The sequence below is a fragment of the Rattus norvegicus genome, chromosome 10, assembly GCF_036323735.1.
Source record: "Rattus norvegicus strain BN/NHsdMcwi chromosome 10, GRCr8, whole genome shotgun sequence".
Lineage (NCBI taxonomy): Eukaryota > Metazoa > Chordata > Mammalia > Rodentia > Muridae > Rattus > Rattus norvegicus.
In genome coordinates, this window is record NC_086028.1 from 13,108,951 (window position 1) to 13,135,435 (window position 26,485).

At 48.0% G+C, this 26,485-nt stretch overlaps 1 protein-coding gene and 1 long non-coding RNA gene across 11 annotated transcripts; one reads left to right on the forward strand and one right to left on the reverse strand.

The window, feature by feature from the left end:
• Positions 1-5,321: 5,321 nt before the first annotated feature.
• On the forward strand, positions 5,322-10,224 carry LOC120095040 (uncharacterized). 3 transcript variants are annotated; one of them, XR_005490042.2, is made up of 4 exons: positions 5,322-5,851; positions 7,363-7,472; positions 9,565-9,683; positions 10,067-10,224. It is a non-coding gene; the product is annotated as an uncharacterized LOC120095040 (long non-coding RNA). The 3 variants fall into 3 exon arrangements; XR_010055532.1 differs by lacking the exons at positions 5,322-5,851; positions 7,363-7,472 and having other exon boundaries at positions 9,042-9,693; XR_010055531.1 differs by lacking the exons at positions 5,322-5,851; positions 7,363-7,472 and having other exon boundaries at positions 9,042-9,683.
• A 532-nt stretch (positions 10,225-10,756) lies between these two features.
• On the reverse strand, positions 10,757-19,334 carry Zfp13 (zinc finger protein 13). 8 transcript variants are annotated; one of them, XM_063268540.1, is made up of 7 exons: positions 19,186-19,334; positions 18,478-18,615; positions 16,179-16,362; positions 15,875-15,966; positions 15,237-15,357; positions 12,650-12,757; positions 10,757-12,407 (listed from the first exon to the last, which is right to left on the reverse strand). In XM_063268540.1, the coding sequence occupies exons 2-7, from the start codon at positions 18,532-18,534 to the stop codon at positions 11,353-11,355; spliced, it is 1,617 nt and encodes a 538-aa protein (XP_063124610.1). In that variant the 5' UTR covers positions 18,535-18,615; positions 19,186-19,334; the 3' UTR covers positions 10,757-11,352. The 8 variants fall into 8 exon arrangements, with proteins under 8 accessions (XP_063124610.1, XP_063124609.1, XP_063124608.1 ...); XM_063268539.1 differs by having other exon boundaries at positions 15,237-15,393; XM_063268538.1 differs by having other exon boundaries at positions 15,237-15,393; positions 18,893-19,307.
• Between the last annotated feature and the right edge of the window lie 7,151 nt (positions 19,335-26,485).

Below are 26,485 nucleotides of genomic sequence, written 5' to 3' on the forward strand. Positions count from 1 at the left end.
TTTATATAAACTGTATATGTTTGCTTTTCTGATATTTGTTATTAATTTCACACAAGAAGTTACTACAAGCTTTTTGTCAATTCTCATTAATCACCCATAATGACATAATCTCGGCATTTGTAGGAGGTCCAATAATTTCAGCTGGATCTGTTCCCGCCAACTTATAATTAATTCAGGAATCTTTTCTATATATATCTTTGATTTTTTTACTTTGTTTATTAGCTAAAAAAATTCATCCCATAATACTATCTTCCCTTTACATAATGAGCCCAGTAGGAGAATGAGTCAAGGGTAAAATGACCAGAATACAGCCAAGTTGAGGATTAGTTCTATCCATGTATGCCTCTTGCAGTCTTTGTTCTACAAGAGTTAACACTTTTTCTGCTTCAGCTGTCAGATATCTTAGACTGCCTGGTTCCCTTGGATCCCCGGATAAAACACACACACACACACACACACACACACACACACACACACACACACACAGCTCATCTTTACCCTGCCTTATGGCCCAGCTGCTGGGCTCTTCTAAACCTCCCAGGGCTAGCCTGACTTTTCCTTTACTCCTTGCTCTACACTCTAAATCTGCCCTCAGCTTAGTTGCATTTCTAATCTCCTGCCTGAGGAAGTGACCAATGGCCACTCTACCCGGAATCTCACATGGCTGGTGACTCTCTGTTCCTCCCTTTCCTCCTCCTGTGTCTCCTAGCCTGCCTGCGGGAACCTGGAAGTCTCACCTCTTCCACCCAGCTGTTAGCTGCTGGCGTCTTTATTGATTGGTCAAGAATCAATTGGGGAACAGGACCTTCAGTGCTCACACACAGATTCCTGACCAAAGCATCAGAACCATCCCCTACAGTCTCCTCGCAATGTTTGAGACAATGTACGTATCTTATATGTACTTCGTCCAATTGTAGGCCTCAGTCAATTCTCCCAATGATTTTTGACAATCATTAGTAATCTGTAACCCCCCCATCATGGCAGAATTCTTTGTGTCACGTTAAGCATATTCTTTAAAGTATCTTTGTCAGGATCAGCCAACAGAATGTTGTCCATATAATGATAAATTATAGATTGAGGAACTTGCTTACAAATAATTTTAATGTCTGTTGCACAAAATACTGACAAAGTTGGTCTGTTTAACATCCCCTGTGGAAGAACCTTCCACTGGTATCTCTTCAGTGGATGACTATTAGTCAAAGTACGTCCGAGAAAGCAAAGCTTTCCCTATCTTTCTCATGCAAGGGTATTGAGAAAAAGTAGTCTCAATTATTATTATTAAGTCAATTATTATTATAGGCCATGACCTTGGTAACAAAGATGGTAGGTAGAGGAAGTCCAGGCTGCAAAGGACCCACTGGTTGAATTACCTTATTGATTACTCTTTTTTTTTTTCTTTTTCAGAGCTGGGGACCGAACCCAGGGCCTTTCGCTTGCTAGGCAAACGCTCTACCACTGAGCTAAATCCCCAACCCCCTTATTGATTACTCTTAAGTCTGTTACTATCCTCCATTTTCCTGATTTTTTTTTTAAGATTATTTATTTTATGTACATGAGTACACTGTTGCTCTCTTCAGACACACCAGAAGAGGGCACCAGATCTCATTACAGACGGTTGTGAGCCACCATGTGGTTGCTGGGAATTGAACTCAGGACCTCTGGAAGAGCAGTCAGTGCTCTTAACCACTGAGCCATCTCTCCAGCCCCTGATTTCTTCTTGCAACAAACACAGGGGAACTCCATGGGCTGGGAGACTCCTCTATCCGCTGAGCCTCCGGCTGTTCTTGTACCAATTGTCCAGGTGCCTGCAATTTTTCTTTGTTACAGCCCACTGCTCTTGCCAAAGACTGGTTTGATAACCATTTTAGGGGCAAGGCTGTGTCAGCACTGCTTCATCATAGCACCCAGGACCACCAGGCAGGGGTGGCACTGCCCACAGTGAGGTATGCCCCTCCATATAAAGCTTCAATCCAAGAATGTATCATAGACCAGTCTGATGGGGGGGCATTTTCTCAGTTTAGGTTCACTCTTCCAAAATCACTCAAGCTTGTGTCAAGTTGAAATGAAACGAACCATGGTTAAATTCTGGCCTCTGTGGTCCTGTCTGGTAACCAACATCCTTTTGTTTTGTTTTGTTGGAACTTTTGCTTTTTGGTTTCTGTGTTTAAAGACTTATATGTGTATGTCTGCTACATTCGCTGTATGTGGTATTCAAGGAGCAAGAGAGAGCAATGAATCTCCCGCTCCTGGGATTTACAGATGGTTGTAAGCTGCCCAACTTAGGTCCTCTGGAAGCCCTCAGAACTGTCAGTTCTCCAGCCCCGGTTGCGTGGTTTTGGGAATCTTTGAGACAGAGTCTCCCGTAGCCCAAGCTGGCCTAAAATTTGCTATGTAACCAAGTGTCTTAGGTACTTGATTTTTTTTTTTAAAGATTTTATTTTATTGTATATGAGTACACTGTAGCTGTCCTCAGACACACCAGAAGAGGGCATCAGATCTTATTACAGATGGTTGTAAGCCACCATGTGGTTGCTGGGATTTGAACTTAGGACCTCAGGAAGAGCAGTCGGTGCTCTTAACCACTGAGCCATCTCTCCAGCCCCGGTACTTGATTTTTCTATTGTTGTGCCAAAACACTAGGGGCTGGGGAGCTGGCTCAGCTGTTCAGAGCACAGGGTGCTCTTCCAGAGGATTCGGGCTTCATTTCCACCACCCATGTGGCAGCTTGCAACTGTCTGTAGCCCCTGTTCCAAGGGATCCAACGCCCTCTCACAGACACATGCAGTCAAATCCCCAGTATACATAAGATACGCTTTTTAAAAAGGCACCATGACAAGGGAAATTTATAAAAGACAGCATTGATGTGAGGTTCACAGTCTCAGTCATAGTAACTATGGCAGGAAGTGTAGCAGCAAACCAGCCGGCAGGCATGGGGCTGGAGCAGTAGCTGAGATCTTAGGTCCTGGTCTACCATTCTGGAAGGCAGAGAGGAGAGAAAGAGGGGGGAGGGGGGCAGGCAGGCAGAGAGACAGAAAAACAGACAGAGAGGAGGAATGGTGTAGGCTTTAGTCTTTGCTGATGCGCCATTTCTCCAGCTGCAGTTGGAGCCTTAAAAGCTAGTTTTTGGGGTTTTTTGGTGGGGGTTTCGCATGCTTGCTTGCTTGTTTCAGATTTTACATTTCTTTGGGGAATGTGCACAGAGGTCAGAGAATTTTTTGAGTCAATTCTCTCCTATCATTATGTGGGCCCTGGGGCTAGTGTGATGGACAAGTGCCTTTACCTGCTAAGCCGCCTTGCCAGCCCATCTTTTGAAAATTTCTTTTGAATTGATAATTTATGTGCAAGCTTCCAAATAAAAAGTGCTTGCAGTGAAATGTTTTAGTCTCTCTCTCTGTTTATGTGTGTGTGTGTGTGTGTGTGTGTGTGTGTGTGTGTTATATACATATGTGAGTTCAGGCATATATTTACATAAATAGACAGATAGATAATGAATAAAGTTAAGAAAATGTCCCTTGTGTGTCAGAAGGACGGACAACTCAGGATGGGAACACACCCAGAGTGGTTCAGGGGAGCCGGGCTTCTCATGTGTTCTGTGGAGAAGTTCTTTATTCCGCATGTCCTCCAAGCCCGACCCGTGATGTAATCGTGAGAGTTGTGACTTGTATGACTTGAATCCTAGCTACCTTCCTCAAAGAGTTCCGGGGTCTTTGTTCTTAGGCCGTTTGTGCAGAGCCTCAGCACTCTGGTTCTCCAGAGGTAGAGAGTCTACGATTGTTTCCTGTAACCCGAACTACCCCAATATCAGCTTGAAAGAAGATACCGGTATCCAGGCAGGTTTCGCATCGCATCCTCACTTAGGTTCTTCTCCCTGATTCCAAGCAGGACTTACTCACTCCTACTCCCTGCCCCTGCTCTCACCAGCAAATGGCCCTGTGTGAGCTCAGTTTCAGTGACAGTAGAAACTGGGTTGATAAGAGAGAATAGTTGTTTATCCCACAAAACAGATACCCAAGTAAATGACGCAGCCTCACAAGCGAAGCCCAGGTGCTGCCCGCAGTCTCTTGTGTACTGTGGGAGGCACACATGTACAGGACTGCCACCAGATGGGAGGCAGCCAGCACCTGCTCAGCCTCTGCCCCAAGGCTTGCCATGAACCCCCACTCTGTTGTTTTGGTCTGTCACTGCTTTAAGGAGAGCCATAGGTCGGATCTTCCAAGACTAGGGCGTGGGAAAGCGTAGGGGGAAGGAAGGAGTGACCTCATGCTGGTGAGCCTGTCTCTCCAACAAAAGTCCCAGGAGGAATAGGCGAACTTTTGAATCCCAAACTGGGACAGGCCCAAGATGCTATGAAACCCTAGTGCAGCTTCTGGGGTTGGGGGATCCCTGGACAACTCTGGCAGTCTAAGGAGGCACAAAGGCTCATGTCCCCAACATTCAGCGGAGTCCTTTAAAGCCCCTCCAGCTAGGTTCAGCCACTCTACGTTTCTAACTAGCTTCTCCAGCAGACCTGCGGCAGTTGCCTCCCATCTAGTTCTAAATGTCTGGGGAGTCTAGCTCAGTCCTCTAGGCTGAGTGCAGCCAGAAGCCTACTGTTTGGTCATCCTAGCTCTTCCCTGTCCAACCAGTTGAGGGGTGTTCTGAATCACCCACTCCCTCCACATCCAGAGGTCCATACTACATCCGTAGAACCCTCACAGGCTCCCAGTAAGATTTATTGCTCTAAACCCTTCCACTGCTCACTTCCACACCACCCTTCAAAGCTTCCGGTATTCCTTCCAAATCCAGCACAAAGCTCCCTCCCTCCTGCCAGCTGCCGGCCCCTCTGGATCCACACATCCATCCTTCATCTCCCCTGTCTCAGTTTTTAAGAGGCAAACCTCACCCCTTAGGACTTTTTGCAGAGGCCACATAAAACATCGGCTGCTCAAAAAGTATTGTTAGTCCTCTTTCTTTTGTTTTCCATCGATCTAAAGAAATAAAATGCAAAGAACTCACTCTTATAACAGTGAGCAACACCCCCCCCACACACACACACACCCTCCGCCCATGGACGAGACCACACCATCTACAGTAGCAAAACAAAGGGAGGGCGTCGGGGTGCGTGCAGGAGGGCTCAAGAGGCACTGAAATAAAGAGGCGCAACTCCAAGAAGCCAGAATGGCTTGGGCTGGTCCTACCAGCTCCTCCGGCCGCGGCCACAAGGTGGCAGTGTTGGTCACGCTCTCCCACAGCGCCGGGGCCAGCATCTTACAAGCTTCAGGGCTGCATAGATGGTGAGACATAACTCTCTCCTACAGATCTTGTGTCGTCTGACTTATTCGATTTTGGGAGCCCTTTTTTTTTTTTAAATCAGGGTTTTGAGAAGAAAACAAAGGACGTCACACAGTGCTGTGGTCTGGTTGAACACTGCCAGTGACAGGTTCTAAGTTCTGAGACAGCCTTTTGGAATTCAAAAAGTCCAACTTCCATTAAACACCCTCCCCGCTTTCTCCTTGACAGAATCTAACCTTAACATAGGCCAGAGGCAGAGAATCAAAAGAAGCTGGCGCTGACCTTCTGTCTACCTGGTTTTCAGAGTCTGTTGCAGAATCACAACCGGATACCTGTATTGTTTACTTGCTGGCAGGCAAAGACATGATCTTTTTTAATCCTCACACAGCCCTGCACTGCAGATGGAGTCTCCAGGGCAAGTAAACTAAGAAGTTGTGATGAGAAGAGTCTGCCTGTCCACAGTGAGGACCTGAGGAGCAGAGTATAAAGCCCTGCAGCCTGTCCTTCATTATCTGCCACAGAGGGACTGGGAGGGTAAAACTTCCAGAGCAAAGAAAGGACCTGTGAGATGGCTTTCCAGGTAAAGACACCTTTGTTCCATCCCCAGAACCCACATGGTGGGAGGAGAAAAGTAATTCTGGTAAGTTGTCCTCTGAGCCACATACTTAGGGAGTGAGACAAAGACAAAAAGATGCACAGGAAATAAAAATTATAAAAACAAAGTCAGCCAGGTGGTGGTGTATGCCCTTAATCCCAGCACTTAGGAGGCAGAGGTAGATGGATCTCTGTGAGTTCAAAGCCAGCCTGCTCTACGGATCCAGCTCTAAGATAGCCAGGACTACACAAGAGAAACCTTGTCTCAAAACAAAACAGAAGCCAGGTCAGGGTGACTAGCAATTCTGCAGGAGACTCCTTGAGGCGGGTGGAGGCTTGGTACCGGCCTCTCCTGGCCGACTTAGTTCCGGAGGTTCCAGATTCTCTGCACCCAGGTTCTGAGGTTCCATGACTTGGCCTCATTGGCCATCCACCTCAGTGAACACTGTTTAAACAAATAAGGATCCGGGCCAGAAGAGATTGTAATTACCTCTTCTCTGGAATCATTCACCTTGAACAAATACAACTCAGGTGCCTGGAGATAAAATAAAGTACAATAATATCACAGTAGGTCTCTGCCTCAAGGAGGCTCGGGTGGTTCACAAGAAAGTGAGCCACATTAACCAAGATTCAGGGTTGGAGAGACAACTCAGTCCACAAAGCTGGGACACAGCACGCTCCAGTCCCAGTGAGAGATTCTATCTCAAAAAGATTACATCTGAGGGGTTGACCTCTGGCATGAACACTCTCTCTCTTTCTCTCTCTCTCTCTCTCACACACACACACACACACACGAACAACGCACATGCACACGCAGGCAAAAAATACCATAACCACTGAAAGACCCTTTATCTGTGCCATGCATATGCAATCAGAAGAAATTAGGGACATCCACCGGATGCTTTCAGCTGACACAATGATGATCCACTGTTGCTGCAAACACTCCAACCCAAATAAGCCTGTGCAAAGAAGATACAACTCAGTTAATATGAACACAAGCTGTGCACCTAGATTGGGCAGATCCACCACTACACCTCTCCAATCCCAGCTATGGGATCCCTTATCACTTGCAGTTTCTCTGGGCCACGTGCTTCTGCTCCATTTTCCTTCTCTTCCCTCTCCTCCTTCTCTTCCTTTCTCAGTCCGTCCTTCCCCCTTCTCTCTCCTCCCTTCTCTCTAAAACTTTTCAGCTCTACCTTCCCTTCCCTTCCGCTGCCCAATCACGAGCTCTAGCCTTTATTTTTCAAGTTAAAATGGGGAGAGTTTCCGATGAAGTCACCTGATTCACTCCACATCCCAGGCAGCCCCTCCAGGGGAAGCAAAATTAACATCAAAATACAAAGAACACCGCGGCAACCCCCAGCAATCCAGACTTCAGCCAGAGAGCCAAGGTCAAGCCAAGGTGTACTTGATTTGAGTGGCAAGGTTTTGGGTTTGTTCTTGTGATTGTTTGTTTAAGGTTTCGAATTATTTCTTTTCTTTCTTTTTCTTTTTTAGATGGAACCTTCTGTGTAGTCCTGGATGGCCCGCAGCTTGCTATGTAAACCGGCTGACCTGGAATTCACGGATCTGCAATTACCTCAGCCCCATGAGTGTCGGGATTAAAGGTGTGTGTCACTTTAGTATTTACCCATAGCTATATTTAAAGGAATGCACACTCCTCTTACTTGGCATCACCTATGAGTTGGTTTTGAAGCCATCCGTTGATTAGTGTACCAGTGCCTTCCCTTAAGGTGACTCTGCCCAAAGTAGATAGGTTCCGTTCTATTTCAGTGTGTTACTGTGTATATCTGTACAGAGATAGAGCAAGCGCTTCCAGGGCTAGAGAGACAGCTCAGCCATTAGAGCACTAGTCGATTTTCCAGAGGATCTAGGATCAATTTTCAGCGCCTACTAGCGGCTAACAACTGTCTGTAGCTCCAGTTCCAGGGCTCTGGCGCCCTCTCCTGGCCTCCGTCAGTATCAGGCACGCACGTGGCGCAGACTTACATAAAGGCAAGTAATCATGCGCACAAGAAAGAAAATTGCAGGGTTTGGGGATTTGCTCAGTGGTAGAGCAACGTGGGAACCACAACTGGGGGGTGAGGATGACTATAGGAAAGGCAGATAGGTATGAAAGGGCCGCTGGTCAATACTACGTCAGGGAGCGAGTGTATTTTCTCTGTGTCTTCAGCAACACAAAGCAAGACCAATTCCAGGAAGATAAACAATGCCACAAATGCTTACATGGCAAGTTTATGGACACGGTACCTGTCTGACTAAGGCTAGGACAGTCTCTCAAGAACGCATGCATGAGCGGAGGAGCTTGTAGAGTATAACTCACAGCTTAATTGAAAACGAAGACAGATGTCGGCAGACTCATTCATGATCAATCACAAGCAAGAAGTCTGTCAACTTTGGAAGTGCTCCGCATAACAAATGCTGCCTTTACTCCCAACACTTGGTAGGCAAAAGCAGGCTGATATTTGTGAGTTCAAGGCCAGCCTGGTTTACATAGTAAGTTCCAGGGCAGTCAGGACTATGTAGAGAAATCCTGTCTCCAAAAAAAAAAATCATCATCATCATCATCAATCATCATTACAAGAAGGAAGAAGGAAAGGAGGGAAGGAAGAAAGGAAGGAAAGAAAAAGAGGAAAAGATCACACTTGGAATGAATATATATATATATATATATATATATATATATATATATATATATATATATTTCTTTTTCGAGACAGTTTCTCTGTGTAGCCCTAGCTGTCTAGCTGTTGTGGAACTTGCTCTGTTGCCTAAACTGGCCTCAAACTCAGAGATCTGCCTGACTCTGCCTCCAAGCGCCGGCATTAAAGGCGTGTACCACCACTGCCTGGCAAGTAAATGTATATTTCTATAATCAGCTGGGTTTTTTCTAAAGAATATGCCACCTCTAATATGAATATACACGTCCTGCACCGAAATGTGCAAACCATTTGAAGGCAAAATTTAAAACATACCTGAATATATTTACATACAGGTGTAGTAGCACACACCTGTAATCCCAGCACGTAAAAGGCAGAAATTCTAGTCCAGCCTGGTCTCTACATGGGGGCCAGCCAGGGGTACAGGGCTAAGAGCCCTAGCTAGTGGCGCTGGAGGGAGTCAGTGGTTCGTCTGCTTATCACCCTGAAGAACTGAAAACCGGACGAGTTCTGAACTACGTAGCCTAGAACTGTTGTCTGGACCACAGCGCAGCTTTGTGAGGGGGGACGGGGGTGGTGGTGGTGGTAGCGGGAGTAAGGAAAAGGAAAAGTTGCTGGGTCGGCGGTGATTGGCTGGTTTTTCTCGTGCCCGTCTCCCTGGCAACCGACCAACTAAAGACAGCGGAGGGCAGGGCCCCTGGTGTGGAAAAAGCACCCTCAGACTCCTGACCTGTTGCCAGCGGAAAATTCTGGGGAGCTGTTCTTGGCCAGAGCAGTGTCCATGTTTCCACCTCCGCAGGACAAAGACAGCTTTCACCCGAACCGTGAGCAGGAAACTCAGAAGAAAACCTGTTCGCTCTCAAAATCACACTAGTAAACCAGGCGTTCAGCAGCGCTCCATGAGCCCCCGAAGCTCCACCCCGACATCAAGACCCGGCTCAGGCTTCCTGTCCTTTCAGGGCACCCCATCACCCACCAAATCATCAGTTCCTTCCGTCACGCGACACTACCACTTCCTCGTATTTGTTCTTTGTTAAAGGTGCCCGTTTCTTCTGAAGGTACTCATGCGTAATCTGTCCCTGCCGTCACCACACATCCAAATGCGCCACCACACAGCCTGAGGAGCTGAAATCACAGCCAACAGCACCCATTGTGGAAGTGAGTCAGTGTGAGTCCGTTCCCGTGCACTTAACACGGCTTTGCAGGCAGCCCCTACCTTCATTAAAGAGTTTCTGGGAGAGAAGCCCATTTCAGGAGAGAGGCCTCCTCTGTCCCTCACACTGAGCCACACAAAGAGATCCCATTGCTGGCTAAGTGACAGTCGTCTGCATAAACAAACTAGGGGAGCAGTCTGTCTTTCAGGCCTCTTCTGAGAAATAACCATCGAGCCAGGCATGGTAGCGCATATCTGTAGTTCTCGCATCTGTGAGGCAGAGGCAGGATGACCAGTTGTTCAAGGTCATCTCTGACTCGACAGTGAGTTCCAGGACAACTTCAGATACTTGAGATCCTGTCTAAATGAAACTTTTTTTTTTCCCCAGACAGAGTCTCTCTCTGTGGAACCCTGGCTGTCCTAGAACTCTCTCTATAGACAAGGCTGGCCTTGAACTCAAAGATCCATTTGCTTTTACCTCCCAAGTGTTGGTAAATGGTGTGTGCCGTCATCACCACCCAGCCAAATAAAGCATCTTTAAGAAAATTTTAATGTTTTGATTATGTGTGAGATATGTGATGATTATGTGTGCATGCGTGTGCAGGTGCCTGCAGAGACCGGTAAGCATCATCAAAACCCCGGCACTGGAGGTACTGGTGGTTATGAGCCACAGAAGAGTCCAGGGCTCAGGGAGTGCCAAGCGCCTCCGGGACATGCCAACTGAAGGGACTCCTTTCTCCTGCTTTACAGTTTCAGAAGTAACTGGCTTACTTCAGGTTGGCAAACCTGAACTTAGAAGCTTTTGGTCTCAGGTTGAGCCGGACGGCTTTCACCTGTAATCCCAGTACCTAGAAGGGAGAGGCAAAAAGCATCCATTACATAGCAGTTCATGCTACCCTAGGTCTCACACAAACAAGACCTGGGTGAGATGGCTCAGTCGGTAAAGACGCCTAGGACAGCCTGAGTTACATACCTGGGATCCACATGGTAGAGAATAGATGCTATGAGTAGTCCTCTGACCTCAACAGGTGCACTGTGACACGTCCGTACACGCGTATAGATACTAACGACAACCACAACAATTTTTTATTTTTATTATAATTATAATAATAATAATTGTTATTATTATTATTATTATTACTACTACTACTACTACTAACTGTGATTTGGTTTTTGAGGCAGGGTCTCTGTGTAACAGTCCTAGCTGTCCTGCACTCACTTTATTAAAGGAGTGTGCCACTATACCCGACTCAAATATTGTTGCCTTAAAAAAAGGTCCTAATGTTCTGGAACAGACATCTGACAAAAGAGTCTGTGACCCAATTCAAAGTTAGGGAAGAGAGGCTTCCTAGGCCAACAGTGGTGACTCAGGGTTACTTGAACAAGGATAACCTCTGGTGGAACCAAGAGCTACCCGATACTCAGAGATCAGCTCAAGCACCAGGCAGACATAGCCACAGGGCACAGCTTGAAATCCAGGCCTTTAATCTGCAGCTAGAGTGCCCGCCCTTCTAGCCCTGGCTCCTCCCACGTTACCATGCCCACCTGGTGCCAGAAGTAGCACCTCCTAGTCTATCATCCCACTCGCTAGGGCCCAGCGTCTTCCCAGGGCCCTAGGCATCGGCGGGGCTGTCCCAGCTTCCCTGGGTGTTCTCACTGCTCTTTCTCAGGCTTTTAAGTAGGAGCAGGTGGAGGGGCTGTAAGTGCTCCCGCCGCCGCTGCCCCCAGCATGAGCATGGCCAGAGCCTTGGGTCCAGTGGTGTGGATCTTCTCGTGCCGGTGCAGATTGGAGCGGCGGCTGAAGCTCTTGCCGCAGAGTGGGCAGGAGTAGGGTCGCACGCCACGGTGGGTGCGTTGGTGAGCAGTGAGATGCGAGCTGTGGCTGAAGCTCTTGCCACAGTCGAGGCAGTGGTAGGGCTTCTCGCCCGTGTGCGTGCGATTATGTGCGATGAGATTGGAGCGCTGGCTGAAGCACTTGCCGCACTCCGGGCACGGGTAGGGCTTGACGCCAGTGTGGGTGCGCTGATGCGTGACCAGGGCAGAGCTCTGGGTGAAGCACTTGCCGCAAATGGGGCACTTGTGGGGCTTGGCGCCGGTGTGAGTGCCCTGGTGTGTGACTAGGTCCGAGCGGCGGGTGAAGCGCTTGGCACAGCGGTCGCACACGTAGGGCTTCTCACCGGTGTGGATGCGCTGGTGCTGGATCAACGTGGAGTGGTGGCTGAAGCTCTTCCAACACGAGGGGCAGGTATAGGGCTTCTCGCCCGTGTGGATGATCTGGTGCTGGATGAGGTGTGAGCTTCGGCCGAAGCGCTTGCCGCAGTCCGTGCAGGTATAAGGCTTCTCGCCCGTGTGCGTGCGCCGGTGTGTCACCAGGTGCGAGTGCCAACTGAAGCCCTTGCCGCACTGTTCGCACTTGTATGTCTTCTTGCCAGTGTCGCTGTCGGGTACCAGACTCTCTTCGCCACTTGTCAGGGCCTCCTCCCGCTCACTGGGTTTCTCTGGGCCTCTGTACTCTGGGGTCTTGAGAGGATGTGCTTCAGATGGGGCTGGTTTTAGCTGACTAGCTTCCCCGGTGTCTCTGGCCAACTCTGTAGCCGGACCACTAGCCACTTGTTGACCATACTTCGGGTCTTCCCCCGGGGCCCATCTGGCCCTAGTCCTTATGGGTTTTGTGTCCTCTAGGGTGGCAACCGCCAGGGTTGGCACCATTTTCCCCATTTCCATAGCTCCTGTAAAAAAAAAAAAAAAAAGGCTGCCGCTGAAGATAAACTTCTGGAGAGCTCACAGAATGAGAGGGCAGAGCTTAAAAAAAAAAGACCAGGAGCTAGATTCTTGGAGACAGGAACAGGCAAGGGGAAACTAGGGGACCCTCAAGGCAATAGCCACCCTCTAGCAGTAGAGGGGTCTGGAGACCCTTGCATGCATATCCATAAGGGGATCCCCAAACCTTAACATTGGCTAAGGCCCTCACCTGAACCAAGGTCTCTCCTCTCCTCAGCTCCTGTGATCCTGCTGGAGCTTGACGCCTGGCCCTTCCCCTCAACTTGGGGGACCCAGAAAGGTCTGCTGAAGGGAAACCCTGTCCAGAAAGAAAAGCTGAACTTCTGGGACTGCCCAGCAGTAGGGTCATCCCCCAATTGGACTCCACCCATTGTGATCCATCTCTACCCTGACTCAACGCTGTAAGGCAAAAGGGGGGGAACCCTTCACCTAGAAACCTAAGGCAAAACCAGGGAGGCTGAGCTCAAGCCCCGCCTAACACATAGTGATACTATCTCAACAGATTAGTACTCAAACTTCAAACGATTCCAGGCTTGGTGGCATAATTTTGGTATTCCACTTAGGAGGTGGAGGAAGGAAGATCAGGAGTTTAAGGCTAGCCTGAGCTACATGGGCTATATGTGAGAGGCCCTGAGTCCCATCCCCTAGCACCACATAAAAGTAAAGTAAAATAAACAAGTTCCTGTGTTGACAGTGCATCCTCTCCCAGTGTTTGGCCCTATCTCTGTTCCCCTGAGCAAATAACAGAACTCAAGAGTGAGGAGCAGAGACTGCTGGGCTCAGCAGGAGCCTCATCATGGCGGACAGTCGGTGGGCCCAACAGTAAGAACCACAGAGAACCACCTTACTCCTGCACTTGCATTTGGGGGAATCAGTTCTTAGGCAGAGAGACTGGGACACTGACAACCACAGGACTCATGTGCTGTGTCCTTGAGGAGTTCTGTGTGGTCAGTAAGAGCAGAGAGCTATGGCTCCCATGCCTCAAGGAAGGAAAGGAATTTGCTAGGTCATGACCCAGTTGAGTGCTAAATTCCCTCTAATCTCCAGGATTTGCTTGGACTTGTTGGTTTGAGCCCTGGCAAATGCTAGCAATGGCTGGTAAGCAAACCTAAGGAAATTACAGGAGTGGGGTACTGGATGTGGTACTGGTGTGCCTAGTATGGGTGGTCTCAGGACCACCACACCCGTCACTAACAGAACTGGCATGGTCACGGGGCTGGAAAGAGAACAGTCATTCAAGTGCCTGTCAACAAAGCACTGTGAGGCTCTAAGCTCCATCCTTAGCAACCACATTAAAAACAATGGCAATGTCTGTAGTCCTAACGATGGGTGTGTGGGGACCTGGAGCTCAACAGCTATCGAGCGCAGACAGCTGAGCTCCTGACCAATGAAGGACCCTGTCTCAGAAACCAACCAAACAAGCAAAACGAAATGACCTGGCACAACTTTAATCCCAGCATTGGGAAGCAGGGGCAGCTTGAAGCCTGGTCTACAAAGTGAGTTCCAGGATAGCCAGGGCCACAATCCTGTCTCAAAAAAATCAAAAATCAAAACAAAAACAATTCACCACCAACCAAAAAACATGGACAGCTCTTAGAGAGCCATGACTCAAGGCTGACATCTGGTGCATTCTCTCAATATCTCTCTCTCTCTCTCTCTCTCTCTCTCTCTCTCTCTCTCTCTCTCTCTCATGCACACACACACACACACACACACACACACACACACACACACTGCTTAGGCTCAGGGATTCCACCTTAACTAGTAAATTTAAATAATGGATGGATGGATGGATGGATGGATGGATGGATGGATGGACATATAGACGAGTGGATGGATGGATAGATGGATGGATAGACGGATGGATGGACAGATAGATGGATGGATGGGTGGATGGACGGATGGATGAGTGGATGGATGCATGGACAGAAAGACAGATGGACGGATGGACAGATGGATAGATAAGATGGATGGACAGATAGAGGGATGGATGGACAGATAGACGGATGGCTGGATGGACAGATAGATGGATGGATGGGTGGGTGGATAACAATGGACAGCTGAAGGCATCATCAAATTCTGTCAAGATCAGTTTGAAACTGAGGGGTCAAAAGCTTGGACTTCGACACGGCCCTTCCCACCCTGGAGAGCAAGCTTGTCCTGTGGGTTCTTGGAAGCAGCTGCAGTGCCTCAAGGATCTGGGAGGGCGGCTGATGGCGCATCTGACCAGGGAGCCTCCAGATGAGCAGACACATCTGGAGCTGGGAGGCTGAGGTGAATAATCTGTGATATGAATGCAGGGAAAGAAGGAACAACATTCCAAGCCGACACTGGGCAGTGCTGCAGCTACTAACCTGCACGGCTGCCTCTTCCTTTATAAATCTCCGTTGAGACAAAGCCTCACTGCTTGGCTGTGGCAGGCCTGGCGCTCCCTGTGTAAGCATTAGTGCCCTAGCCTTTGCCTCTGCCCCTACTGCTGGGCTTACAGATGTGACCACAGCACCCAACACTGGCTATTCAAATTCCAATCTAAGTTGACCAAACATAGTTTAAAGTTAAGCCCCATATCTTCTTTCTAGAACTCAACAGGCACCTGGCTTGTGGTCACTGTCCTAGGACAGAAGCAAACATGTCCCTCTGTGTGGAAGGTTCTGCAGAGCAGTGCTGTCCAGATAAACAAGAGAGAAAGGGGCAGGTAAGGTGTGGGCAGGGAGGCAATGACGGGGCAGCCTCCAACACTCTGGAGGACACAGGAAGCCATTGCAGATGAGCCTTACCCAAAGCCAGCCCATTTTTGCCCTGTAGTATGTCTCTGTAGAAATTTTGCTGTGTGTGGTCCAGTCTTCCCCACTCCTCCCGGGAGAGGTACAGAGCCACATCCTCAAAGGTCACCGGCATCTGAGACAACATGACAACAGTACTATTCAGGGTTTGCTGCGGACATGATAAAAAAAACATGGCAACTCCAAGGTGTGTGACAAGACCAGGCCTTCAAGCTGCCACCCACCAGGAACCCCATCACTTGGATTTGATGGTTGGTCAGAAGTACCACCCCAGGATGGTCAGGAGCAAGGCAGCGTTTTCGGGTACACAGTGAAAAGTCAGGCCCTCGCAGAGCCTCTACCCTATGCTCATCCCTCAGAGGGGTGTTCATAATGACAGAAGTCTCTCTGCTGCCTCCACTTCTCCATCAGCTGCTCAGGACTGCTAGGAGCCCCGCGCACAGGCAAGGCCTCTCGGGTGGCCCTGGCAGCACTTTAGCAAGTCACGGGCAGTAGGTTCTGACGCCACGTTACAGGGGGAGCAGCCTTCTGGAGTCATGTGCTGAGCCAACTACAGAAGAGGGCAGCATGTGATGACGGGAAGAGGCTGGCCCCTGTCCTGGGGCAGCTGCAGACCCTTGGGAGTCACTCACCTGGGACCAGGCAGTGAGGAGCGCCGCGGCCACCTGTCGCTCTCTGGTCCGTCCCCCTCGGGACAGTATGGGAATCCAGGGCGAAGGAAGAACTGTAGGAAGACAGGGTCCTCAGAGCAGCCAGCATTCTGCTGGACCTTGACGCTCCCCAGCTACCACAAACCTCACCCTGGATTTAACCCAAGAAGCGGGTCACTCACTCTAAAGCTACCAGGAGGCAGCTAGAAATCTGGCCCCTCCATCCCTTGGTAAAACCCTCAACCCTCCCCAGGATGCCTCCACAAGAAAGCAGCACTTGTCTTACCTCCACCAGGCAGGAAAGGGGCTTTGTCCTTAGAGCCCCGTGTTCCTGGAGTCCTGTCCTCCGGTGATGCCCTTTCACAGCACGGCTCTGCCTTAACATGTGTTGACTCCTGAGAGGCTTCCAAGGGCACTGTCTCCTCCTGCCCAGAGAGCAAGTCTCCACAGGGTTGCCCATTACCTGAAACCTGGGAATCACAGTCCCTATCAGCATTGGGCTGCAGATCCAGCAGAGAGACCCAGGCACATACAAACACAAGGCACACCTTAAAGACCTGGCCTCTCTTCATATCCAGGCTCACCCTAGCAAGGACAGGCAGTGGGAGATGGAAAATGTCAACCCACACCACAGTGTCTGGGGATGACACCCTGAAAGCAGTTGCCACCTGTCCACTCAAGCCTCATACTGCACACAGCACTGTAGACTGCTTTCTTAATATAGGAGAAAATTAAATGTACTGGGTTAAATGCACCCCACCCCCAAATCTCTGTCAGCTATAAATGTAACTTTATTTTAGGTCAGGAGTAGTGGCACAGGCTCGTAATTCCAACCTCTGGGAGGTGGAAGCAGGGAGATCAGGAGACCAAGGTCATCCTTGGTTGACTACAGAAGCAGTTCTAAGCTACATGAGACCCTGTCTAAAAGCAAAACAAAACGAAGAATGCGACCTGATTTAAAGAAAGATCTTTTACAGAGAAAATTAAGTTGCCAATCTTGAAATTAAATCATTGGAGCCCAGTAGTGGTAGCTCATGCTTTTAATCTCAACACTCTGATTTCAAGATCTCTGTAAATTCAAGGCCAGCCTGTTCTACAGAGGTAGTTCTAGGACAGCCAAGGCTATGCAAAAAAAAAAAAAACAAACAAAAAACAAAAAACAAAAAACAAAAAAAAAACCCCAACAACAACAAAACAACTCTGTCTCAAAAAGAAAGGAAGGGGGCTGGAGAGATGGCTCGGCGGTTAAGAGCACTGACTGCTCTTCCAGAGGTCCTGAGTTCAATTCCCAGCAACCACATGGTGGCTCACAACCATCTGTAAAGAGATCCGATGCCTTCTTCTGGTGTGTCTGAAGACAGCTACAGTGTACTTATATATAATAAATGAATAAATCTTAAAAAAAAAAAAGATGCTTTAAAAAAAAAAAAGAAGGAAGGAAGGAATTAAATCATTGGAACTTTAGCCCTACATCCAGTGATCTTGATAAGAGAAGGTACAGTCAGGTCTGGCAGTGCCAACATGGGAAGCTGAAACAGAAGGACAGCAAGTTGTTCAAGACCAACCATGGCTACTAAGAAAGTTCAAGGCCACATTAAAAAAAAAAAAAAAAAAAAAACCTTAGCAAATCTATTTCAGAACAAAAAAGCCAAAAGAGACCTTGAGATGTAACTTAGTAGAAGACTGCTTGTAGTGTGCATGAGAACCAGAGAGTAGCCCTTAGTGTTCCCCCCCCTCTCTCTCCCCCTCCAGCCCCACCCTCCCACCCCCACCCCCACACAGGCAGGAGGAGCTCAGTAATAGAGTGCTTGTCAGGGTCACTAGGTCTGATCCCCAGCACTATCTGAAAACAAACAAAAAATAAAGGCACCAGAACTGGAAAAATGCTTCAACAGTAAGAGCACTTACTCCAGCTGCAGAAGCCCCGAGTTAGGTTCCCAGGATCTGTGTGGGACAGCTTGGAGCAGCCTGTAACTCCAACTCTAGGGAATGTCATGCTCTCTCTGGACCATACAAGTCTGTGTTCTCTCTCTCATTCACACACACACACACACACACACACACACACACACACACACATGCCCATGTGCACACACACACACAAATGCACATGCACGCACACACATACAAATGCACATCCACACACACACACACACATGCGCGCACACACACACATACAAATACACATACACACACATGCGCACACACACACATACAAATGCACATGCACGCACACACATGCCACACATGGGCAGGCAACAGTTACAGGCAGAACTAGAACTTAGAACTTGGACCCGGAGAGGTGAACCATGAGGAGGCGTGGCCCAAAAGGAAGAAAGTGGGAAGTAGGAACTTCCCTGTGTTCTGTGGGTGCTGTGCCCCTGACTGGACAGCCCAAAAACAGTCACACTGTAAAGATCGGTTGGAAGCTATTTCCCATGATTCCACCTCTTCTCCCACACCCCTGCCAATCTAGAAGCTCCATTCTCAGTGACTCCCAAGCTTCCTTTTGCCCAGATATCGGTTTTGAAAACATCCTCTCCTCCAGTTCAAGGCATCCCTCCCTAGCTAGGATCCCACAATACCTCATGGGTTTTCTCTTTGTTCTCGGTAGCCGCGATGCTTTGACTGTCTACAGACATTTTCCGCTTCTGAGCCAGGAAAAACAGCAAATGGTTCTCTCCCCTGTTAATCGAGCCCCCTCCAGGTTTTTAGCCAAGATCCTGGAAAAGAGGAAAGAAATCAGTATGTCCGGAACACTTCCGAAGTGCCCCGCACTCCGCATGCCTGACCACAGTGATTATGAAGTCTGCCAGCCCCTATGGAGAGAGCCCCCCGTGGTGAATAATATGTTCTGGTTTCTTTGAAAGGAATGGTACTGTTCCCTTTGTCACTGAAGCAAGAGCCCCAAATCTCAGTGCAGCCAGTGAGGGAAAGTGAGGGCTGAATGGAAATTAGGGTTTCTGTCATGAGGTGCAGAAACTTCTGCCAAGAGCCTACCAAGGAGGCGCCAGTGCGTTGATGCATGCTGTGTCCCGCAGCTGGACAGAGCTTCGCCTGAAACAAATCAGCTGCCTACTGCCAGCCGTTCTCTCAATGCTGCAGCTTCCCATCTGGGGATGTTCATCCTGGTCATGGTCAGGGTGAGCTATATCCTCATCTTCCCAATCCTGGGTCCAGCCCCCTCATCATCTCTTGCCAGCCTGCAGCCTTCCACCTTTGACCCTGTTCCCTTCTGCAAGCTGACGGCACGGGCCGATTTCCAGGTGCCTTCCCTAGCATCCCCTTCTCACCAAGGTGGAAGCAAAGGAGACCCCGGGGGTGGAGCCCCCTCCCGAGGGTGAAACGAGACTCTGCAGCCAGAATTGAACGGGTGGGGAAGCCCGGTGGAGGCTGGGATTAGGGGCAACAGGAAGTCCCTTCCAGATCCCATTCCCCCATTCAGCTGCAGCTTTACAGGGTTCCCAGGTTAGAGAGTTCCGGTTCTGGGGTCCCTATCCCCGGCTGCACCTGCTTTTGGTTTGGGAGAAAGTGTCAGATCTACAGTCCTGGCTCTCAGTGATTACTATACCCAGTGGTATCTATGAACATGAGGCAGAAAAACAGAAGATGCACCGAGCGTTGTGACACATGCCTTTAATCCCAGCGCTCAAGTGGCAGAGGCAGGCGGATCCTTGAATCCTTTAGCTCCAGGCCAGCCTCTTCTACAGAGCGAATTCCTAGACAGCCAGGGTTGTACAGAGAAACCCTGTCTCAAAAAAAAAAAAAATTTGCGGACAGACTTGAGTGTTTGAGGATTCAAAGACAGCATTGCAGTCATCCTTAAAAGAGCAACATTGTTGTACTAAATATCCAGCGGGAAGGGGCATAGCCATTCTCTCCCGCAATCCACACATCAGAAGCTCACATACACTCTGGAGCCCTCTGGGTCCTCCAAGATTGTCACCGAGTGCTCGAACTGAGTGCAATTGGGAAACAGGATGGGACTCTCTGTAGCCCATCCCGATGCCTACCTGTCTCCATAATAGAAGTGTGTGGTGACCCAGGGTGGATTTGAGAGGAATAGGGGGAGGTATGGTGGATACCTTGTACAGAGTTCTCGAAGATCTAAATAAGATATTATGTATTTGTTGTCTCAACTATATAACCCTAGCTTCCCTGGATCTCACTATGTAGACCATGCTGTCCTCTAACTCACAGAGATCTGAAAATAGTATATTTTTAAAGACAGAGGGAGGGGCGGAGGGGTGGAGCCATAGCTCTTAGGTTTAGAGCAACGGCTGCTCTTCTGGAAGACCCATGTTCAATCTCTAGCACCTACATGGTGGTATTCCTAGGAGATCTGACACCGTCCTCTGAATTCCAAGTGTCTTGCATGCACATGGCACACAAACATATATACACCAAAATACCTGTACACGAACAATAAAATAATAAGAGCTTTTAGGGCTGGAGAGATGGCTCAGTGGTTAAGAGCACTGACTGCTCTTCCAGAGGTCATGAGTTCAATTCCCAGCAACCACATGGTGGCTCACAACCATCTGTAATGGGATCTGATGCCCTCTTCTGCCCTCTTTGGGGCAGAGCACAGGAGTGTTAGGATGATGGCCTCGCCGGAAGTAAACTTCCTGGGGGGTCTACAGGAATTCATCCTGTGCCCGCTGGCTGTGGCTCATCCAAGTCTTCTGAGACTGGACTTTTCATCCCAAAAGGCAAATACTAGTAGCTGAGCGGTGGTTTGTTCCTATAATCTCAGCCATCAGGAGGCTCAGGCAGAGGATTACTGAAAATTTGAAGCCAGGCAGAGTGAGCTATATAAGTCCACATAAATGAGGGCTACGTAGCAAGAAATCATCTTTAAAAATGAATGACAAAAAGGACTCACCCTAGTTCCTTGCACAGAAGTATGTAATGTGGGTTCCCTGGGCTTGATTTCTTTTAAATTTGCTAGACTGGATGTCACAGGGTTGGAATTCTGATTAGTCAGAAGACTGAGTCATGAGAGTCATGAGTTCAAGGTCTGCCTGGGCAACTGTGAGACCTGTCTAAAAGTAATGTTTTAAAAACAAAAAGGGTGCGGAGCAGATTAATGGTAGAGCACTTTCCTCGCATGTGTCAGGCCTTAGGATTACATTCTAGTGAGTGATTTACAAAATGAGTAAAGTGAAAGTTAACTGCACCAGTAAAGATGATTAGAGGTCTGGAGAGATGGTTCAGTGGTTAAGAGCACTGATTGCTCTTCCAGAGGGCCAGAGTTCAAATCCCAGCAACCACATGGTAGCTCACAACCATCTGTAATGTGATCAGATGCCCACTTCTGGTGTGTCTGAAGACAGAGACAGTGTACTTACATATAATAAATAATTTTTAAATGATTGGCATTCCCTTGAGGTGTGTGTGTGTGTGTGTGTGTGTGTGTGTGTGTGTGTGTGTGAAGGGGAGAGAGAGAGAGAGAGAGAGAGAGAGAGAGAGAGAGAGAGAGAGAGAGATTGAGAGAACGCACCAGAGGTCAGCCTTGAGTCATGGCTCTCTAAGAGCTGTCCATGTTTTTTGGTTGGTGGTGAATTGTTTTTGTTTTGATTTTTGATTTTTTTGAGACAGGATTGTGGCCCTGGCTGTACTGGAACTCACTTTGTAGACCAGGCTTCAGGCTGCCCCTGTTTCCCAATGCTGAGATTAAAGTTGTGCCAGGTCATTTTTGAGACAGGGTCCTTCATTGGTCAGGAGCTCAGCAAGTTGTCTACGCTCGATAGCTGTCGAGCTCCAGGTCCCCACACACCCATCGTTAGGACTATAGACATTGCCATTGTGCCTGGCTTTTAGTGTGGTTGCTAAGGATGGAGCTTAGATCCTCACAGTGCTTGGTTGACAGTCACTTGAATGACTGATCTATCTTTCCAGCCCTGTGACCGTGCCAGTTCTGTTGGTGACGGGGGTGGTGGTCCTGGAACTTCCTTTGTAGACCAGGCTGACCTCAAACTCACAGAGATCCACCTACCTCTGTGCTGGGATTAAAGGTGTGCACCACCACCACCCAGCCAAATTTGAATTTTTGTTGTTGTTGTTGTTGTTAAAAATTTATTTATTTATTTATTTATTTATTTATTTATTTATTTATTTAATATATATGAGTACACTGTAGCTGTCTTCAGACACACCAGATTCATTACCGACGGTTGTGAGCCACTGTGTGGTTGCTGGGAATTGAACTCAGGACCTCTGGAAGAGCAGTCGGAGCTCTTAACCACTGAGCCATTTCTCCAGCCCCCAAATTTGAATTTTTTAAAAATCAGAACATTTGGCTTGGTGAGATGGCTCCACAGTAAACGTATTCGCTGTGAAAGTGTGGTGTTTTGAGTTTGATTTATAGAAAACACGTACAAGTGTAAAGAGGAAATAGATTTTCACAAAGCTGTTCTCTAACACCTGCACTCACACACACATACACACACACCAGCACACACGCATGCACACACACGTGCACTCACTCACACATGATATTTTTTAACATCAGAACATTTGGCAACACTAGGCTCTGTACCGATGATAAACTTTGTAAGTGGCCTGTGTAGCCGGGAGTTAGTAACTTTGCTCTAGGACTTCATGATGCTCATGGGGTTGGGAGGTGGTTCAGTGGTTAGGAACACTTGTTCTTGCAGAGGACCCAGCTTGGATTCTCAGCACATGGTGCCTCACGATGGTCTGTAACTCCAGTCCCAGAGGATCTGATGTGCCCTTCCAACCTCCTCCAGCACCAGACACACACCTGCTACACACACATACACGCAGGTTAAACATGTGTAAAAAATAAAAGAGAGAGGGGGGGAGCTGGGGACAGGAATTGAGATATATATTTAAAAAAATCGGGCTGGAGAGATGGTTCAGTGGTTAAGAGCACCGACTGCTCTTCCCAAGGTCCTGAGTTCAAATCCCAGCAACCACATGGTGGCTCACAACCATCTGAAATGAGTCTGATGACCTCTTCTGGTGTGTCTGAAGATAGCGACAGTGTAATCATAATATATAATAAATAAATAAAATGTTTAAAAAAAAATCATGTTTGAGGAATTGTGGCATCTGGCTTAACTCTACTGCCAAAATAAAGCATGAATTTACACTGGGGTTTGTCTCCGGTTAGTTTGTCCAGGAGCCTGAATCCTCAAGGTGAAAGGAATGTACTTAATACCATTTTCTTTTTTTTTTTTTTAAGATTTATTCCTTTATTATATATAAGTACACTGTAGCTGTCTTCAGACACACCAGAAGAGGGCATCAGATCTCTTTACAGATGGTTGTGAGCCACCATGTGGTTGCTGGGAATTGAACTCAGGACCTCTGGAAGAGCAGTCAGTGCTCTTAACCGCTGAGCCATCTCTCCAGCCCTTAATACCATTTTCAAACCTGAGACAGCTACAAGCTCACACATGCCAAGAGGGCCTAGAATAGATGACATATTGTGCTCAGCCCGTGAGGAGCAGAGGCGTATATGAGGCAGCGGAACTCACTTGGAGAGTAGACCTTGTTGCCTCAAAGGTCCCCGAGTGTCCCAGTACCTGGGTGAAAGTTCCCCACCAACAAAAGAGACCATTGCAGGCATATTGAGGGACAGGATGTGCAGAGAGGTGGGTCCTACCCTGAGGTCACCTGAGCTTGACTGAGAACAGGACACTCATGTTCAGCAAATAAATCATGAGCTGCTCTCAACGGTCTCAAGGAGTAATGAGACCTAGGAAGAAGGATCATAAAGTGAAAAGAAAATAACTTACTAATTAAGGTCACGAAGCAGAGTTAGAGACTAGGACAATACAGACATGGGACGTTGGGAAGGAAAGTGATAGCATACAAGAAAATAGCAGAACCTGAGGGAAATAAAGAAAAATGATAGGCCAGACACGATAGTGTTTACTTTTAATCCCAGCACTCTGGAGAGGAGAAAAGGTAGAGTGAAGTTGCAAAGCCCTCATTTGGATCATCCCCAAATAAACTAGGCATTGTAATAAATATTTGTAATTTCAGCACCTGGAAAGTGAAGGCAGGAGGATCAGAAATGCAAAGTCATTCAGAACTACATAGCGTGTTCAAGCTCAACCTGAACAACAACAACAACAACAGCAGGAATAGCTGAACTTGAGGTGTAATTGTTTCTTTAAAGGATAGGAATTTGGGAAGATGGGGACGGGGACCAGTGGTGGATCTGGGAGGGGCTGTGAAGATGATCCAAATACGTTGTATGCAATTTACAAAGAGTTAATAAAATATACTAAAATCAATATATTGAGGGCTCCAGAAATAGCTCTTCAGTTAAGAAAATTTGCTGCTTTTTAGAGAAGCAGGGTTCTGTTGCCAGCACCTGTATGTTGGCTCAGGATTTTTATATTCAACAAGTGAGAACCTGAGGAATACCCCATTTTAACCCCATTTTAACCCCAGAGCTAGGGAGGCAGAGGCAGACGGTTATCTTTGAGTTCCAGGCAAGCCTAGTTTATGTATTGAAGAACTAACTGAAGGAGGAGGAAGAGGAGATAGAAAAGAAGAAAAAAAGAATCACTAAAATTTTCAAAGACCACCAGACATTTCCAGAGACGCGGAGGGGACCCCGCGATGTGCTCTCTCAAGCCTTGATAGCACCGGTTTAGAAGGGCAAAGGCCTTCTACGCCTGCAAAGAGCTCTGCACTCCGCAGCACACTTTCTGGGGAGCTCCTAGATCCGCCACGCCACACTCCGCAGCAGGCGCCCAGGGTTGGCTGTAAGCTGGAGGCCCCGCCCCCTCGTCCTTCCAGGCCCCGCCCACCCACTCTTTCGCGCGCTCTCCATAGGCAGTCCTGTCCAAGCAGACCACCCTCTCCGGTGTCCCCGTATTTCCAGTCCGGCTGCCACCGCAACTTCCGGTTTGCCCCTCTTTCTCGAGCTCGCCATTCTCGCGATGAGGATGCATTGCTGGGAAGTTGCTGCCCTATAGTAGGCTTTTACCCGGGAGGAAACTGAGACTGCCGGCGAGAGAGCCCACTCGTAGAGAGCGTAGAGACTGCTGGAGCCACTTCAATGCCTGGGTACTAAAAATTAAAGAGCCTTCAAGAACAGAAACCAGATCGGAAATCCGTACAGGTTCAGCGCTACCACTGAGCCTCCAGAACCTACTTATGTCTGTCCCACGCACACTTGCTCACTTACAGTGTGAACTGTTTTTGGAAAGGGAAGTAGGGCATGGAGAGTAGTTCAGTGATGGAGACTTTACCTAGCGTGTAGGGAAACCCTGGATTCAAGTCCAGCATCTCGAATAAAACTTTAAAAAAAAATTAAATCAGTAGAGGGGAGATCGCTCAGTCAGTGAAGTGTTTGCTTATCAAGTACAACTTTGATCCCCGCCACCCATGATAAAAGTTTCCTCAGTTTTGTGTGCCTGTAACCCGAGCACTAGGGAGGCACATATAGGAGGATCCCTGAGACTTGCTGGCCAAATGAGCTCCGTGATCAGTGAGTGACCCACTGTGAAAAGCCAAGATGGCTGGTAACTGAGGAAGACACTGGAAGTCTACACTCATACACACAAATTGTTTTTTAATTTTTTTTAAAGGAAGGTCTGGTGTGACGTGATGCCTATAATCACAGGATTTCTGGGACCGAGGTAGATCTCAAGTCTGAGACCAATTTCAACTACATAGCAAAACCCTTTCACAAATGCATAAACTGTTGTGGGATATCTACAAGAAATGACCACTTGGGCACAGGTTTAAGCCAACAGAAAGTCTTTATTGAAGGAGACATTGTAGCCGGCAGGAGACTACACCAATGATCAGGATCCCAGTATAGTCCCAAGTCTTTTTCAGGTTGAGCTTTTAAACATAAAACCATACCCTAACATTCCCCAGTTAGCAAGAATAGTTAGCCAGAAGCAAAACTACCAAAACCAAAAAAGCAAGATGAGTACATTAGAGACTTTCTCAGAACTGTGAGCTTTAGTGAATCAGGTCTTTGTTTTCACTTTGGCAAGGGATGTTTTCTACAGTCTGAGTTTTATGGCCTGAATGGCACTTTCATCATGGAGTTAGTTGTGCTAAGGTCTGGGGGTCCAGTTACAAAACCATGTACAGCTGGCCTGCTCACTCTGGGTGTGTGTGACACATGTCTTAGAGATCATTCATCCCTGAAAAAAAAAAAGAAGAAAGGAAGGAAGGAAGGAAGAAAGGAAGGAAGGAAGGAAGGAAGGAAGGAAGGAAGGAAGGAAGGAAAAAAGCAGGCAGTGGGCTGGAGAGATGGCTCAGCTGTTAAGAGCACTGACTGCTCTTCCAGAGGTCCTGAGTTCAAATCCCAGCAACCACATGGTGGCTCACAACCATCTGTAATGGAATCTGATGACCTCTTCTGGTGTGTCTGAAGACTGCTACAGTGTACTCATCTATAATAAATAAATAAATCTTAAAAAAAAAAAAAAAGCAGGCAGTGAGGCTGGTTGCTAAAGGCACTTTGCCACAAAACCTGATAAATTGCATTCAATCCCTGGGACCTACATGGTGGAAGGACAGAACCATCTCCTGAAGGAAGTCGCCCTCTGATCCCCATACACAAGGGGTGGCGAGAACAGTTCCTTGTGG

Bases quoted from the DNA above. Each gene is read 5' to 3' on its own strand.
- Zfp13 (XM_063268539.1), bottom strand. From the start codon at position 18,534: ATGTCTGTAGACAGTCAAAGCATCGCGGCTACCGAGAACAAAGAGAAA. The intron at 15,394-15,874 runs GTGAGTGACTCC...TCATGTCCGCAG, and splicing joins TCCTCACTGCCTGGTCCCAG to CAAACCCTGAATAGTACTGT. The intron at 12,758-15,236 runs GTAAGGCTCATC...CTTTCTGGACAG, and splicing joins CAAAAATGGGCTGGCTTTGG to GGTTTCCCTTCAGCAGACCT.